This window comes from Theropithecus gelada, chromosome 7b, assembly GCF_003255815.1.
Source record: "Theropithecus gelada isolate Dixy chromosome 7b, Tgel_1.0, whole genome shotgun sequence".
Classification (NCBI taxonomy): domain Eukaryota; kingdom Metazoa; phylum Chordata; class Mammalia; order Primates; family Cercopithecidae; genus Theropithecus; species Theropithecus gelada.
This window is the reverse complement of record NC_037675.1, coordinates 70,815,762-70,832,982: the sequence shown is the minus strand read 5'-3', so window position 1 is coordinate 70,832,982 and position 17,221 is coordinate 70,815,762. Positions and strand designations below refer to the sequence as shown.

Genomic DNA, 17,221 nt, shown 5'->3' with positions numbered 1-17,221 from the left:
GGACTACAGGTGTGCAGCACCACACGTGGCTAATTTTTTGTAAGGACAGGGTTTCACTATATTGCCCAGGCTGGCGCTTGTAAGTATGCAAGAAGAATAAAAACTCATGTTCATACAAAAACCTGTACATTAATAGTTACTTTATTCATAGTCACCCAAACCAGGAACCACCCATATATATGTCTTCCAACCGGTGAAAGAATAGACAAATATGGTTCATGCAAACAACGAAATATTACTCAGAAAAAAAAGGTACAAACTATTGATACACAGAACAAGATACGGGAACTTCAAAAAGCTTGTGGAAAAATGGAATTAAAAGATTAAAAAATTTAAAACTACAAACTTTATTACTGAACATAAGCTCTATCAAGTGTGAGACACTTTTGTAAGTGATGATGATACCAGCTATTTAGTTCACCGCTAAATAACTGAGGGTCCTGGAAATTTAACCATGTCAATGTAATCTTTTTTACATTATTAACTGAAGAAAAATGGGTACCCTTTATAGATTTTAAGATTAGGAAACAAAAAGAAGTCGGAAGGAGCCAACTTAGGACTATAAAGAGGGTGCCCAAAAGTTTCCTGTTGAAAATCTCACAAAATTGCCCTTGTCTGATGAGAGCAATGAGCAGGAACACTGTCGTGGTGAAGGACTCTCTGATCAAGCATTCCTGGGCATTCTTCTGCTAACGCTTTGGCTAACTTTTTAAAAACCACTCTTATAATACGCAGATGTCATGGTTCATTGGCACTCTAGAAAATCAACAAGTACAATGCCTTGCACGTCCCCAAATACTGTTGCCAGTGACCTTTGCTCTTAACCGATCCACTTTTGCTTTCACTGACCACTTCCACTTTTCAGTGGCCATTGCTTTGAATGTGGTTTGCCTTCAGGATCGTACTGGTAAAGCCATGTTTCATCTTCTGCTACAATTCTTCGAAAAAAATGCTCCAGGATCTTGATCCCACTTGGGTCCCATTTCCACTCAAAGCTCTGCTCTTGTCTACAGCTGATCTGGCCACAACCGTTTTGGCATCTACTGAGTGGGAAGTTTGTTCAATGTAAAATTTTCAGGCAGAATTGTGTAAGCTGAACCAATTTACAGGGCTATGGGGCTGGCTAATTTTTGTGCTGTTAATTGTTGGTCTTCTTTAGTTAAGGCATGAACAAAATTAATTTTTTCTTTGAAAATAGGTGTAGGCCAGGCGTGGTGGCTCAAGCCTGTAATCCCAGCACTTTGGGAGGCTGAGGTGGGCGGATCACGAGGTCAGGAGCTCGAGACCATCCTAGCTAACACAGTGAAACCCCCGTCTCTACTAAAAAATACAAAAAACTAGCCAGGCGAGGTGGTGGGCGCCTGTAGTCCCAGCTACTTGGGAGGCTGAGGCAGAAGAATGGTGTAAACCCAGGAGGCGGAGTTTGCAGTGAGCCGAGATCCGGCCACTGCACTCTAGCCTGGGCAATAGAGCAAGACTCCGTCTCAAAAAAAAAAAAGAAAATAGGTGTGGATGGTCTGCTGCTGCAGGCTTCATCTTCAACATCATCTTGTCCCTTCTTAAAACAAGTTAGCCATTTGTAAACTGCTGAATTCTTTGGGGCACTGTCCCCATAAACTTTTTTTTTTTTGAGACAGAATCTTGCTCTGTCGCCAGGATGGAGTGCAGCGACGTGATCTCGGCTCACTGCAACCTCCACTTCGCGGGTTCAAGCGATTCTCCTGCCTCAGCCTCCCAAGTAGCTGGGATTACAGACATGCGCCAGCACGCCCAGCTAATTTTTGTCTTTTTAGTAGAGATGGGGTTTCACCATATTGGCCAGGATGGTCTCGATCTCTTGACCTCGTGATCCGCCCGCCTTGACACCCAAAGTGCTGGGATTATGGGCGTGAGCCACCGCACTCGGTCCCCATAAACTTTTTGTAAACCATCAGTGATTTTACCATTCTTACACCCAACCTTCCCCATAAATTTGATGTTTGTTCTTGTTTCAATCTGAGCAGAATCCATGTTGCTCTGATATGGGCTCTTTTCAAACTGCTGCCTTAACCTTCTTAGTGTAAGTAGATCCTGTTCAGACATGTTATAAAAAGTTAGCACAAGCTTATTTTAGTGCAAAAAAGTTTTTTGAAATCCATGCATAGTTTTTCCATAATACACATTTTCCCTTCATATACTGACCCTCAAATGCATTATGCTAAGAAGCCAGACCCAAAGGTTACATGATTCCATTTATGACATTCTGAAAAGGCAAAACTATATAGACAGAGATCAGTGGTTGCCAGGGGTTGGGAGTGGAGAAAAGATTTTATTACAAATGGACAGCACAAGCATATTTTTTGGGGTGACAAAACTATTCTGTATCTTGATTGCAGCGGTGATAACATCACTCTATGCATCTGTCAAAACTTGTAGATGTGTATACCAAAAGAGTGAATGTAAAATACATAAATGAAAATATTTTTTAAAAAATTTAAATGACTTAGGGCTAGAAATTAATCTATGATGAAAGGTTAAAGAGAATGTTTATTTTCAGAAAAGACCTACAAAGCACTTTGTAATCTGTTTTCAAATGACACCATAAAATTATTCTGGCTGGGTACAGTGGCTCACACCTGTAATCCCAGCACTTTGGAAGGCTGAGGTGGGCAGATCACTCGAGCCCAGGGGTTCAAGACCAGCCTGGGCAATATAGTGAAATCCTGTCTCTATTAAAAAATCTGAAAACTACCTGGGTGTGGTGTCATGCGCCTGCAGTCCCAGCTACTTGGGAGGCTGAGGTAGGAGGGTCACCTGAGCCTGGGGAAGTCAGGGCTGCAGTGATCACACCACTGCACTCCAGCGTGGAAGACAGAGTGAGCCCCTGTCTGGAAAAAAAAAAAAAATTATTTTGGGTCAAAAATCAGGAAAACTGAAAATAAGGGAATGCAACCTATGGTGTTATTTTATGTGCGTGTGTACCTATGTGTATATATGTAAACACATGTATACAAAGTATATATAAGTATATACACTACACACACATATACATATACATACACACAAACAAATGTATGTGTATATATTGGTTTTTGTCCACAGTTCCTGGTTCATAACTTACATAGCCCTTGTTGCAGTCTTTTGTTATACTGTTGGGTGTGTTAGGCCTCAAGAGCAGGCTTCCGACCTTCTCCTGCCCTCTTTTCACCTGCCCCAAGGCAGGACTTGGGGTCTTAAGCTCCCATGAGAGGGTACGATCCTAAACCCTGACGGGAGGAATGCTAACATCTTGAAGTTTCCATAAAAGCCCAAGAGGACAGGGTTTAGGGAACTTCTGGCTAGCTGAACACATATCAGGGCTGACAGAAAGGTGAAGAACTCATCCATGTGCCAGGAGGGTGGTGCACCCCAACTCCACAGGGTCAGAAGCTCTAGCACCCAGGACCCTTCCATACCTTAGTCTTTGTATTTCTTCATCTGGCTGTTTGGCTGTTTATCTGTATCCTTTAAAATATCATTCTTAGTAAACTGGTAAATGTAAGTGTTTCTCTGAGTTCTGTGACCCACTCTCACAAATTAACCCAAAGACGGGGTGGTGGGAACCCTAACTTTAAGCCAGTTGGTCAGTTCCAGAGGCCCAGGCTTGCAATTGATGGGTGAAGAAGGGAGCGGTCTTGGGGACTGAGTCCTCTATCTGTGGGATCTGACACTGCCTCCAGGTAGACAGCATCAGAATTAAATTAAATTGGAGGACACCTGGCTGGTGTCCACTGCCTGGTAGTGGGGAGATATCTCACGCATCTGGTCACAGAAGTTTTCTTCTGTGTTTATGATTGTTGTCATGTGAGAGCAGAGGGAAAATATGGTTAGAGAGAGTTTTTCTCTACATACAACCTAACACATGGTAGATAATTTTAGTCTTAAACTACACCTGGGGTGGGTGTGGTGGCTCACACCTGGAATCCCAGCACTTTGGGAGACCAATGTGGGAGGACCGCTTGAGTCCTGGAATTGGTGATCAGCCTAGGCAACAGAGGGAGACTCTATTGCTCCAAAAAAATTAAACATTAGCCAGGCATAGCAGTGTGTGTCTATAGACCCAGCTACAGAGGCAGGAGGATAGCTTAAACCCAAGAGATTTGAGCTGTGATCGCAAAACTGGACTATAGCCTAGGCGACAAAGTGAGACCCTGTCTCAAAACAAACAAATAAAAAAAACCCAAAAAACCCCCAACTATATCTGAAACATAGTTTGTAAATTATATCTCAAATTGATATTAAAAATAACACAAAGAAACTATACTTGAAGCACTTCTTTCCTCTACTCCAGTGTTTCTAAAACTTGTTTCATAAGAATTGCAGACAACTTGTTAAAAATAGGTATTACCTTTGTGAGGCCGAGGAGGGCAGATCACCAGGTCAGGAGATTGAGACCATCCTGGCCAACATGGTGAAATCCTGTCTCTACTAAAAATTCCAAATAATTAGCTGGGTGTGGTGGCGGACGCCTGTAGTCCCAGCTACTCAGGAGGCTGAGGCAGGAGAATGGTGTGAACCCGGGAGGCGGAGCTTGCAGTGAGCCGAGATTGCACCACTGCACTCCAGCCTGGTTGACAGAGTGAGACTCCGTCTCAAAAAAAAAAAAAAAAAAAAAAAAAAGATATTCCCAGGATCCTTCCAGGAGATTAAGGAACCTAGGCTGGAAGTCAGGAAATTATACTTTTAAAATGTACCTCTTCCTCAAGGAATTTTCATTATCAGACAACTTTAGAATAAACAAAGTTCCATTCATAAAAGGACAAATACTAGGATAGTGATTTCTATAGTGGAATCATATCCCAGAAAAATTCAAGATGACCCACTAGAATATGAAAGAAAATATTGTTCTTCTATGTATATTTACTTTAAATCTCAGGCCTCAAAAACGTTCCTATTTTAGGAGTGTATTTTATAATGTACATATTAAATCAGTGCAACAGTGCATGTAAATCATTCCCCACTCCCCCTATAGGATGTGTGACCATAAAAAAGCAGAGACCACTGCTGTAAGGTAGAGACCACTGATTTATTATTGTTCCCCAATACAGCTGACCACTCCTCAGCCCCGTCCTATCTTGCAACACTTCCGCAATCCTCATTTATATCTGCTAAAACTCTTTGTCTATCAAACCCCGGCCTAAAAGCATCATCATTCTGGATGAAGGACACAGTTCTTTTCCTCTACCAAGATGTGAAAAAGTATTTATTATATTGTATCTAGTAAGAAATTTGGAAGTGCCTACCTCTTTATACTATTCTTAACATCCGGTAGACTTGGTGCTTGAGGATTCAGTTCACGGATTTAACAGCTGTGGTGTCAATCCTTCACAGGAAACTGTGAAGTTTCATGACATGTAGTAATCAGATTTTGCTAAGTCACAAATGTGAATCAAGTATGCTTTTCAGCTGTGTAAAGGACCAAATTACTTTGCTGGTGAGTGAACCACGCTGACCACCAAGCATTTACTCTCACACAGCTCTACTGTTCCCTCTGCTTGTTGCTATTAAGGTCAGGAAAGGCCTCTTTAATTTTTCAGTTATCCGTTACTGCATGGGTCCTCACCAATTATCTATAAAGTTTACTGTAAAGGGTCCTTAAATTTAAATATTTATATCTATATATTTTTAAATTAGCAAAAATGCAGCCACTATCATGTGGCATTTGGGAAGTGTTTGAGTAAGCATTAAAAAAGAACTGTCATAACTTAAAACGACTCATATTCATGCACTGTGGCAAATAAACATTAAGTGGTATTCATGATTTGGGGCATTCAGTTCACAAACTGCTAAGGATGTGTTCAATATCAAAGATATCAAGATATCTCTCAACAATTCTTCTCAAGGTAGAACTCTATGGTAAACATGAACTGTGCTCAGAAAACAGCACTAAGCTTCATCCTGCTAACCCTCCAAGTCAATAACATATCTCAAATAAGGTTCTTCTCTTTCTCACCCTCAAGAATATCTTCATAAAGGGCATGTACTCCTTCAGGCACAATGACCGCCAGAGCAGTTCCACAGAGAAGGCCAGCACCCAGAACAGTCACCAGCTTCAGTCGTTCCTGGGGAGAAAACAAATCATTGCGAACTTTGATTAATGAATGGGGAAAAGTTTCTGAAGTATCTGTAATCAAGACTGTGAGCTGCTCATTTGTGAGACCAACATTTACAATAGACGGTGAAGCTAAAAAATGATCAATTTCATGAGTAATGCCAATTAAAACAAAGAGATGAATTTTTTTTTTTTTTTGAGACAGAGTCTTGCTCTGTTGCCCAGGCTTGAGCACAGTGGCGTGGTCTCAGCTCACTGCAGCCTTTGTCTCCCAGGTTCCAGCAATTATCCTGCCTCAGCCTCCCGAGCAGCTGGGATTACAGGCTTGCACCACCACATCCAGCTAATTTTTGTATTTTCAGTAGAGACGGGGTTTCACCATGTTGGCCAGGCTGGTCTCCAACTCCTGACCTCAGGTGATCCGCCTGCTTTGGTCTCCCAGAGTGCTGGGATTACAAGCGTGAGCCATTGTGCCCGACTGAGATGAAATTTTTTTAATGACCAGGTTAACAATGATTTGGGAAAATGTCTACTATCCATGATAGGGAGAATGAATACACTTTAATACTGGAAGGAATGTGAATTGCTACAACTTTTGGAGACCACAATTTGGCATTTAGATTTAAAGCCTCAAAAATGTGAACTCTTTGATCCAGAAATTTTACTTCTAGAAATTCACCCTAAGAAAGAATTGTGTAAAGATGACCACTGTGCTTATTACTAATGCAAACCTGAAAATAAATGTCCAATAAAGGAGACTGGCTAAATAAACTATAAATTTCATCAAGAGTACCACACCACTCAGCCATTAAAAATTAAGAAATAAATATGTTAATAGATATAGGAAGTCATGATATGCTGCTATGAGGAAAAAGCTCATGGCAATCAGTATGTATTGATAATCTCATATTTATAAAAAATATATATGTAAGTAGAACAAATTACATTAAACATTAACAATTTTTTACTTAAAATTTACAATTTGCAATATATAAATACATAACTTATAAAACATAATTTATCTACAGTAAACATGTATTACTCATACGATGAAAAAAATGTATTTAGATATCAATGCTAAAATTCTTCTGTGGTTTTAATCCAACTTAATCCCAAATGTTGTCTTTTTACCCAAGTTTGAGAGACTCCGTCTTGTCATACAAAAAGATTAGGTTTCAAAGTTTCTTGAAGCAGCAGTATACCCTAATACGACTTCCTGGGATCTTAGAAGTATGAAAAATGATCTTAAAAACTACAACTAGGTGGGTGGATCACCTGAGGTCAGGAGTTCAAGACCAGCCTGGCCAACATGGTGAAACCCCGTCTCTACAAAAATACAAAAATTAGCCAGGCATGGTGGTGTGTGCCTGTAATCCCAGCTACTTGGGAGTCTGAGAACGGAGAATCACTTGAACCCAGGAGGTGAAGGTCGCAGTAAGCAGAGATTGTGCCACTGCACTCCAGCTTGGGTGACAGAGCAAGACTCCATCTCAAAACAAAACAAAACAAAAACACCTGCAAAGAGAGCCAGGCACGGTGGTGTGCACCTGTAGTCTCAGCTGCTCGGGTGGTGGAAGCAGAGGATCATTTAAACCCAGGAGTTCAAGGCTATAGTGTGCTATATAACCACATCTGCTATAATCACTGCACTCCAGGCTGGGCAACATAATAAGAGCTGTCTTTAAAAAAATAAAAAATAATAAAAAACTACAAGAAGCCAGACATAGTAGTACACACTTGTTGTCCCAGATATGGGGAGGCTGAGGCTGTAGTGAGCTATGATCTTGCTGAATTATACTCAAGCCTGGACAACATAAAGAGACCCCATTTTTCAAAACAAAACCACAAGGGAATAATTATATATGTTGCTTATGAAAAAGTTTCAATAATTTAATGGTACATCATGTACTTTATCTATTTGTTTAAGAGCTTAGTTAGCAAGCAAGTGGTCTGTTCCAAGATGGCCAAATAGGAACAGCTCTGGTCTGCAGCTTGCAGCATAATCGACACAGAAGACAGGAGATTTCTGCATTTCCAACTGAGATACCAGGTTCACCTCATTGGGACTGGCTGGACAGTGGGTGCAGCCCATGGAGGGTGAGCCGAAGCAGGGTGGGGCATCACCTCACCTGGGAAGCACAAGGGGTCAGGAGATTTCCCTTTTCTAGCCAAGGGAAGCCGTGACAGACTGCACCTGGAAAATCAGGAGACTGCCACCCAAATACTGTGCTTTTCCAACGGTCTTAACAAACAGCACACCAGGAGATTATATCCCGCTCCTGGCTTAGCGAGTCCCATGCCCGTGGAGCCTTGTTCACTGCTAGCACAGCAGCCCAAGATCGAACTTTGAGGAGGCAACCTGGCTGGGGGAGGGGCGTCTGCCACTGCTGAGGCTGGAGTAGGTAAACAAAGAGGCCTAGGCCGGGCGCGGTGGCTCAAGCCTGTAATCCCAGCACTTTGGGAGGCCGAGGCGGGTGGATCACGAGATCAGGAGATCGAGACCATCCTGGCTAACATGGTGAAACCCCGTCTCTACTAAAAATACAAAAAACTAGCCGGGCGTGGTGGCGGGCGCCTGTAGTCCCAGCTACTCGGAGGCTGAGGCAGGAGAATGGCCTGAACCTGGGAGGCGGAGCTTGCAGTGAGCCGAGATCGCGCCACTGCACTCCAGCCTGGGTGACACAGCGCGAGACTCCGTCTCAAAAAAAAAAAAAAAAAAAAAAAAAAAAAACAAAGAGGCCAGGAAGTTCGAACTGGGTGGAGCCCCACCACAGCTCAGCGAGGCCTACCTGCTTCTGTAGACTCCACCTCTGGGGGCAGGGCATAGCTGAACAAAAGGCAGCAGAAACTTCGGCAGACTTAAGTGTTCCTGTCTGACAGCTCTGAAGAGAGCAGTGGTTCTCCCAGCATGGTATTTGAGCTCTGAGAACGGACAGACCGCCTCCTCAGACTCCCTCCACAAGTGGTTCCCTGACCCCTGTGTAGCCTAACTGGGAGATACCTCCCAGTAGGGGCCAACTGACATCTCATACAGCCAGGTGCTCCTCTGAGACGAAGCTTCCAAAGGAAGGATCAGGCAGCAATATTTGCTTTTCTGCAATATTTGCTGTTCTGCAATATTTGCTGTTCTGCAGCCTCTGCTGGTGATACCCAGGCAAACAGGGTCTGGAGTGGATCTCCAGCAAATTCCAACAAACCTGCAGCTGAGGGACCTGACTGTTAGAAGGAAAACTGTTAACAAACAGAAAGGAATTGCATCAACATCAACAAAAAAGACATCCACACCAAAACTCCATCTGTAGGTGACCGTCATCAAAGACCAAAGGTAGATAAAAACCACAAAGATGGGGAGAAACCAGAGCAGAAAAGCTGAAAATTCTAAAAACCAGAGCGCCCCTTCTCCTCCAAAGGATTGCAGCTCCTCGCCAGCAACAGAATAAAGCTAGATGGAGAATGACTTTGACGAGTTGACAGAAGTAGGCTTCAGAAGGCCGGTAATAACAAACTTCTCCGAGCCAAAGGAGGATGTTCAAACCCGTCGCAAGGAAGCTAAAAACCTTGAAAAAAGATTAGACGAATGGCTAACGAGAATAAACAACGTAGAGAAGACCTTAAATGACCTGATGGAGCTGAAAACCATGGCACGAGAACTACACGACACATGCACAAGCTTCAGTAGCTGATTTGATCAGTGGAAGAAAGTGTATCAGTGATTGAAGAGCAAATTAATGAAATGAAGTGAGAAGAGAAGTTTAGAGAAAAAAGGAGTAAAAAGAAATGAACAAAGCCTCCAAGAAATATGGGACTATGTGAAAAGACCAAATGTACGTTTGATTGGTATACCTGAAAGTGATGGGGAGAATGGAACCAAGTTGGAAAACACTCTTCAGGATATTATCCAGGAGAACTTCCCCAACCTAGCAAGGCAGGACAACATTCAAATTCAGGAAATACAGAGAGCACCACAAAGGCACTCCTCGAGAAGAGCAACCTCAAGAGACATAATTGTCAGATTCACCAAGGTTGAAATGAAGGAAAAAATATTAAGGGCAGCCAGAGAGAAAGGTCAGGTTACCCACAAAGGGAAGCCCATCAGACTAACAGCAGATCTCTCAGCAGAAACTCTACAAGCCAGAAGAGAGTGGGGGACAATATTCAACGTTCTCAAAGAAAAGAAATTTCAACCCAGAATTTAATATCCAGCCAAACTAAGCTTCGTAAGTGAAGGAGAAATAAAATCCTTTACAGACAAGCAAACGCAGAGAGATTTTGTCACCACCAGGCCTGCCCTACAAGAGCTCCTGAAGGACGCACTAAACATGGAAAGGAACAACTGGTACCAGTCACTGCAAAAACATGCCAAATTGCAAAGACCATCAACGCTAGGAAGAAACTGCATCAACTAACGGGCAAAACAACCAGCTAACATCATAATGACAGGATCAAATCCACACATAAGAATATTAATCTTAAATGTAAATGGGCTAAATGCCCCAATTAAAAGACACAGACTGGCAAATTGGATAAAGAGTCAAGACCCATCAGTGTGCTGTATTCAGGAGCCCCATCTCACGTGCAGAGACACCCATAGGCTCAAAATAAAGGGATGGAGGAAGATCTACCAAGCAAATGGAAAGCAAAAAAAAAAAAAAAAAAAAAAAAAGCAGGGGTTACAATCCTAGTCTCTGATAAAACAGACTTTAAACCAACAAAGATCAAAAGAGCCAAAGAAGGCCATTACATAATAGTAAAGGGATCAATTCAACAAGAAGAGCTAACTATCCTAAATATATATGTACCCAATGCAGGAGCACCCAGAATCATAAAGCAAGTCCTTAGAGACCTACAAAGAGACTGAGACTTCCACACAATAATAATGGGAGATTTTAACACTCCACTGTCAATATTAGATCAATGAGACAGAAGGTTAACAAAGATATCCAGGACTTGAACTCAACTCTGCACCAAGCAGACCTAATAGACATCTACAGAACTCTCTACCCCAAATAGGCCGGGCGCGGTGGCTCAAGCCTGTAATCCCAGCACTTTGGGAGGCCGAGATGGGTGGATCACGAGGTCAGGAGATCGAGACCATCCTGGCTAACACGTTGAAACCCCGTCTCTACTAAAAAAAAATACAAAAAACTAGCCGGGTGACGTGGAGGCCCCTGTAGTCCCAGCTACTCGGGAGGCTGAGGCAGGAGAATGGCGTAAACCCGGGAGGTGGAGCTTGCAGTGAGCTGAGATCCGGCCACTGCACTCCAGCCTGGGCGACAGAGCCAGAGTCGGTCTCAAAAAAAAAAAAAAAAAAAAAAAAAAAGAACTCTCTACCCCAAATCAACAGAAAATACATTATTCTCAGCACCACATCGCACTTATTCCAAAATTGACCACATATAGTTCGAAGTAAAGCACTCCTCAGCAAATGTAAAAGAACAGAAATCACAACAAACTGTCTCTCAGACCACAGTGCAATCAAACTAGAACTCTAAGAAACTCACTCAAAATCGCTCAACTACATGGAAACTGAACAACCTGCTCCTGAATGACTACTGGGTAAATAACGAAATGAAGGCAGAAATAAAGATGTTCTTTGACACCAATGAGAACAAAGACACAATGTACCAGAATCTCTTGGACACATTTAAAGCAGTGTGTAGAGGGAAATTTATAGCACTAAATGCCCACAAGAGAAAGCAAGAAAGATCTAAAATCGACACCTAACATTGCAAAAGAACTACAGAAGCAAGAACAAACACATTCAAAAGCTAGCAGAAGGCAAGAAATAACTAAGATCAGAGCAGAACTGAAGGAGATAGAGATGCAAAAAACCCTTCAAAAAAATCAATGAATCCAGGAGCTGGTTTTTTGAAAAGATCAACAAAATTGATAGACTGCTAGAGCAAGACTAATAAAGAAGACAGATGAATCAAATACACACAATAAAAAATGATAAAGGGGATATCACCACCGGTCCCACAGAAATACAAACTACCATCAGAGAATACTATAAATACTCTAAGCAAATAAACTAGAAAATCTAGAAGAAATGGATAAATTCCTGGACACATACACCTTCCCAAGACTAAACCAGAAGTTGAATCCCTGAATAGACAAATAACAGGCTCTGAAATTGAGGCAATAATTAATAGCCTACCAACCAAAAAAAGTCCAGGAACAGACAGATTCACAGGCGAGTTCTACCAGAGGTACAAAGAGGAGCTGGTACCATTCCTTCTGAAACTATTCCAATCAATAGAAAAAGAGGGAATCCTCTCTAACTCATTTTATGAGGTCAGCATCATCCTGATACCAAAGCCTGGCAGAGACACAACAAAATAAAAAGAGAATTTTAGAAAAATATTCCTGATGAACATCGATGCAAAAATCCTCAGTAAAATACTGGCAAACTGAATCCAGCAGCACATCAAAAAGCTTATCCACCAAGATTAAGTTGGCTTCATCTCTGGGATGCAAGTCTGGTTCAACATATGCAAATCAATAAACATAATCCATCACATAGACAGAACCAAAGACAAAAACCACATGATTATCTCAATAGATGCCGAAGAGGCCTTCGACAAAATTCAACAGCCCTTCCTGCTAAAAACTCTCAATAAACTAGTATTGATGGGACATATCTCAAAATAATAAATTATTTATGACAAATCTACAGCCAATACCATACTGAATGGGCAAAAACTGGAAGCATTTCCTCTGAAAACTGGCACAAGACAGGGATGCCCTCTCTCACCACTCCTATTCAACATAGTGTTGGAAGTTCTGGCCAGGGCAATCAGGCAAGATAAATAAATAAAGGGTATTCAATTAGGAAAAGAGGAAGTCAAATTGTCCTGTCTGCGGATGACATGATGGTGTATTTAGAAAATCCCATCGTCTCAGCCCAAAATTTCCTTAAGCTGATAAGCAACTTCAGCAAAGTCTCAGGACACAAAATCAATGTGCAAAAATCACAAGCATTCCTCTAAACCAATAACAGAGAGCCAAATCATGAGTGAACTCTCATTCACAATGGCTACAAAGAGAATAAAATACCTAGGAATCCAACTTATAAGGGATGTGAAGGACCTCTTCAAGGAGAACTACAAACCACTGCTCAACGAAATACAAGAGGACACAAACAAATGAAAGAACATCCCATGCTCATGGATAGGAAGAATTAATATTGGGAAAATGGCCATACTGCCCAAGGTAACTTAGAGATTCACTGCCATCCCCATCAAGCTACCAATGACTTTCTTCACAGAATTGGAAAAAACTACTTTAAAGTTCATATGGAACCAAAAAAGAGCCCACATTGCCAAGACAATCCTAAGCCAAAAGAATAAAGCTGAAGGCATCATGCTACCTGACTTCAAACTACACTACAAGGCTATAGTAACCAAAACAGCATGGTATTGGTACCAAAACAGAGAGACAGACCAATGGAACAGAACAGAGGCCTCAGAAATAACACCACACATCTACAACCATCTGATCTTTGACAAACCTGACAAAAACAAGAAATGGGGAAAGGATTCCCTATTTAATAAATGGTGCTGGGAAAACTGGCTAGCCATACATAGAGAGCTGAAACTGGATCCCTGCCTTACACCTTATACAAAAGTTAATTCAAGATGGATTAAAGACTTAAATGTTAGACCTAAAACCATAAAAACCCTAGAAGAAAACCTAGGCAGTACCATTCAGGACACAGGCATGAACAAGGACTTCATGACTAAAACACCAAAAGCGATGGCAACAAAAGTCAAAATAGACAAATAATTAAACTAAACAGCTTCTGCGCAGCAAAAGAAACTACCATCAGAGTGAACAGGCAACCTACAGAATGGGAGAAAATTTTTGCATCTACCCATCTGACAAAGGGCTAATATCCAGAATCTACAAAGAACTTAAACAAATGTACAAGAAAAAATGAAACAACCCCATCAAAAAGTGGGCCAAGGATATGAACAGACACTTCTCAAAAGAAGACATTTATGCAGCCAACAGACACATGAAAAAATGCTCATCATCACTGGTCATCAGAGAAATGCAAATCAAAACCACAATGAGATACCATCTCACACCATTTAGAGTGGCGATCATTAAAAAGTCAGGAAACAACAGATGCTGGAGAGGATGTGGAGAAACAGGAACGGTTTTACACTGTTGGTGGAAGTGTAAACTAGTTCAACCATTGTGGAAGACAGTGTGGTGATTCCTCAAGGATCTAGAACTAGAAATACCATTTGACCCAGCCATTCCATTACTGGGTATATACCCAAAGGATTATAAATCATGTGAGTATAAAGATACATGCACATGTATGTTTGCTGCAGCACTATTCACAACAGCAAAGACTTGGAACCAACCCAAATGTCCATCAACGATAGACTGGATTAAGAAAATGTGGCACATATACACCATGGAATACTATGCAGCCATAAAAAAGGATGAGTTCATGTCCTTTATAGGGACATGGATGAAGCTGGAAACCATCATTCTGAGCAAAGTATTGCAAGGACAGAAAACCAAACACTGCATATTCTCACTCATAGGTGGGAATTGAACAATGAGAACACTTGGACACAGGGCGGGGAACATCACACACCAGGGCCTGTCATGGGGTGGGGGCTGAGGGAGGGATAGCATTAGGAGAAACACCTAACGTAAATGACGAGTTAATGGGTGCAGCAAACCAACATAGCACATGTATACATATGTAACAAACCTGCACGTTATGCACATGTACCCTAGAACTTAAAGTACAATAACAATAAAAAAGAGGTTAGTTAGCAAAAACAGTAGCTCTATTATCTCTGATATATTACTGAACTTCTGACTGAGAGGCTGGGAGCCTAACTAGCTTTTGTAAATATTATCTCTAGGGGAAAATAGTTTTTTAGCTGAAAGGCTGGTTGAAACATTACTCCCTCCTTGTTTGGAGGGGAAGAAAGGGATCTATGTATCTATTGAAAAAGGGGGAACTAAAGCTGCAATGTCAGCACCAACCAATATGTGCTGTATAGCAAGAGGAGAATCCCCCCTGATCCCCAGCACACAGCCAGGTCAACCCTTATACATTCAGAATGGCTATTGGGTACTTGTAAACTGAGAGTATTCTAGTGGTTGGGGTACTGGCTTGGGAGGCAGAACAGACTCCATGACACAGACAAAGGATTTGTATTTGAAGTAGAAAGAATGTCTACAACTCAATAATAAAAGACAAACAACCAATTAAAAAATGGGTAAAACACTGAACAGACACTTCACAAAAGATGTATGAATGGCTAATAAGCTCATGAAAAGGTGCTCAACACCATTTAGTCATCAGAAAAAATGTAAATCAGGACTATGCAAGATATCTTTTCATACTCATTAAAATGGCCAAAATTGAAAAGACTGACAACTCTAAATAATTACAAGATATACAGCAACTGGAAAACTCACACATGGCTGGTGGCAGCATAAAATGGTACAACCACTTTGGAAAATCAGCAGTCTCTTATAAAGTTAAACTAGCATTCCCCTTTTGAGTATTTACTCAAAAGAAATGAAAACATATGTCCACAAAAAACTTGTACAAGAATATTCATAGAAGCTACATCAAGAATAGCCACAATCTGGAGGAGATGTCCATTGACAGGAGAATGGATAAACAAATTGTGGTATATTTAAACAATGGACTACCACTTGGCAATAAAAAGGAATAAACTACGGCTACATATAGCACATAAATGAATAAATCTCATAAACATTTTCCTGATGTTTGCGTGAAAGAAGCCTTACACAAAAGAATATGTACTGTATGAATCAATGTATATGAAGTTTAAAAACAGGCCAAACTAATCTATAACAACTGAAATCAGAACAGTGACTGCCTCTGGTGACCAGGGATGAGAGGGTGGCCACACAGTAGGGATTCACTGGAAAGTGGCATCAGGTTACTTTCAAAAATAATAGATATGTTCTAAATCTTGATTGGGATGTGAGTTACATTTGTAAACATTTGCTAAAATTCATCAAACTATATTAAGATATGTACTTTTCACTCTATAAAATTATCTATTTATAAAAAAATTAACTGGGTAGTAATATACTCAGCCAGGATTTCTGAAAGGATTCATTTTAGAACCATTCAGTTTTAACAAGGCTTCTTTCTTCATGGCAGGTCTCTGAAATCAAGGTCAGAGATCTAATTCGAACACTAAAAGGCACTTCCAAATATTTTCCTTAAACAATCTCATCTGCCATTCAGATATTTCTTAAAAATAATTCACCACAATTTTATATCAATAACATCATGGGGAAACCAGTGGTGTCCACAATTCTGGATCAACCCACAATTTACTAGGCACTTACCAAGTGCTTCATAATACTCTACTCTGGGGTCACATGAAAAACTACATTGAGGTAAGTTTTAAAAGAAGGAAGTGTTCGAGACCAGCCTGGCCAGCATGGCAAAACCCTGTCTCTACTGAAAATACAAAAATTAGCTGGGTATGACGGTGCACAACTGTAGTCCCAGCTACTCATGAGGCTGAGAGAGCAGAATCACTTGAACACAGGAGGTGGAGGTTGCAGTGAGCTGAGACTGTGCCACTGCACTCCAGCCTGGGTGACAGACCGATACCCTGTCTCAAAACAAACAAACAAAAAGAATATGAAATATAAACAGGAGTTTGGTGGAAATTTTTAGAGAGCCACAGTAAAGATTTTTATTAATCTTTAGACCCATGTTTTAAAAATAGGGATATTAGCTACCAAAGTTATCAATTCAAATTAAAGAACTGGAAGAAAATATAAAAAATTATTTTCTCTCAGTATATAGATGGAGAATCGAAGGCCAAAGATGAGAAGTGATTTGCCCAAGATCACATGACTAAGCTAGTTACTGGTTACAGGGATGATTAGATTCGGCATTGCACTCCATGACAATGTTCATTGCATAGCGTAATACATACAATCCACTGTAAAAAAATTTATCTCCAAAAAAGATGACACTCATGCAACCTTTCAAAATAGTATGAATCAGCAAAATCCCTCAGCAACATCAAGAGAAGAAACAAAATTATAAATAGTTATAATTCTTCTCTATTGACAATTTCTAATGGTCCACGACAAAATAAAATAAGGACAATACAGTGA

At 40.9% G+C, this 17,221-nt stretch overlaps 1 protein-coding gene across 6 annotated transcripts in view; it reads right to left on the bottom strand.

Moving 5' to 3' along the window:
- SLC39A9 (solute carrier family 39 member 9) overlaps positions 1 to 17,221 on the bottom strand; it is a 64,266-nt gene that overhangs the window by 31,179 nt on the left and 15,866 nt on the right. For all 6 annotated transcript variants that reach the window (XM_025391407.1, XM_025391406.1, XM_025391402.1 and 3 more), the window contains exon 2: positions 5,972 to 6,080. Coding sequence is in view for 4 of the 6 variants with exons in the window: in XM_025391402.1 (XP_025247187.1) it covers positions 5,972 to 6,080 (109 nt within the window). In the remaining 2 variants the exon portion in view is untranslated. The remainder of the gene's footprint in view (positions 1 to 5,971; positions 6,081 to 17,221) is intronic.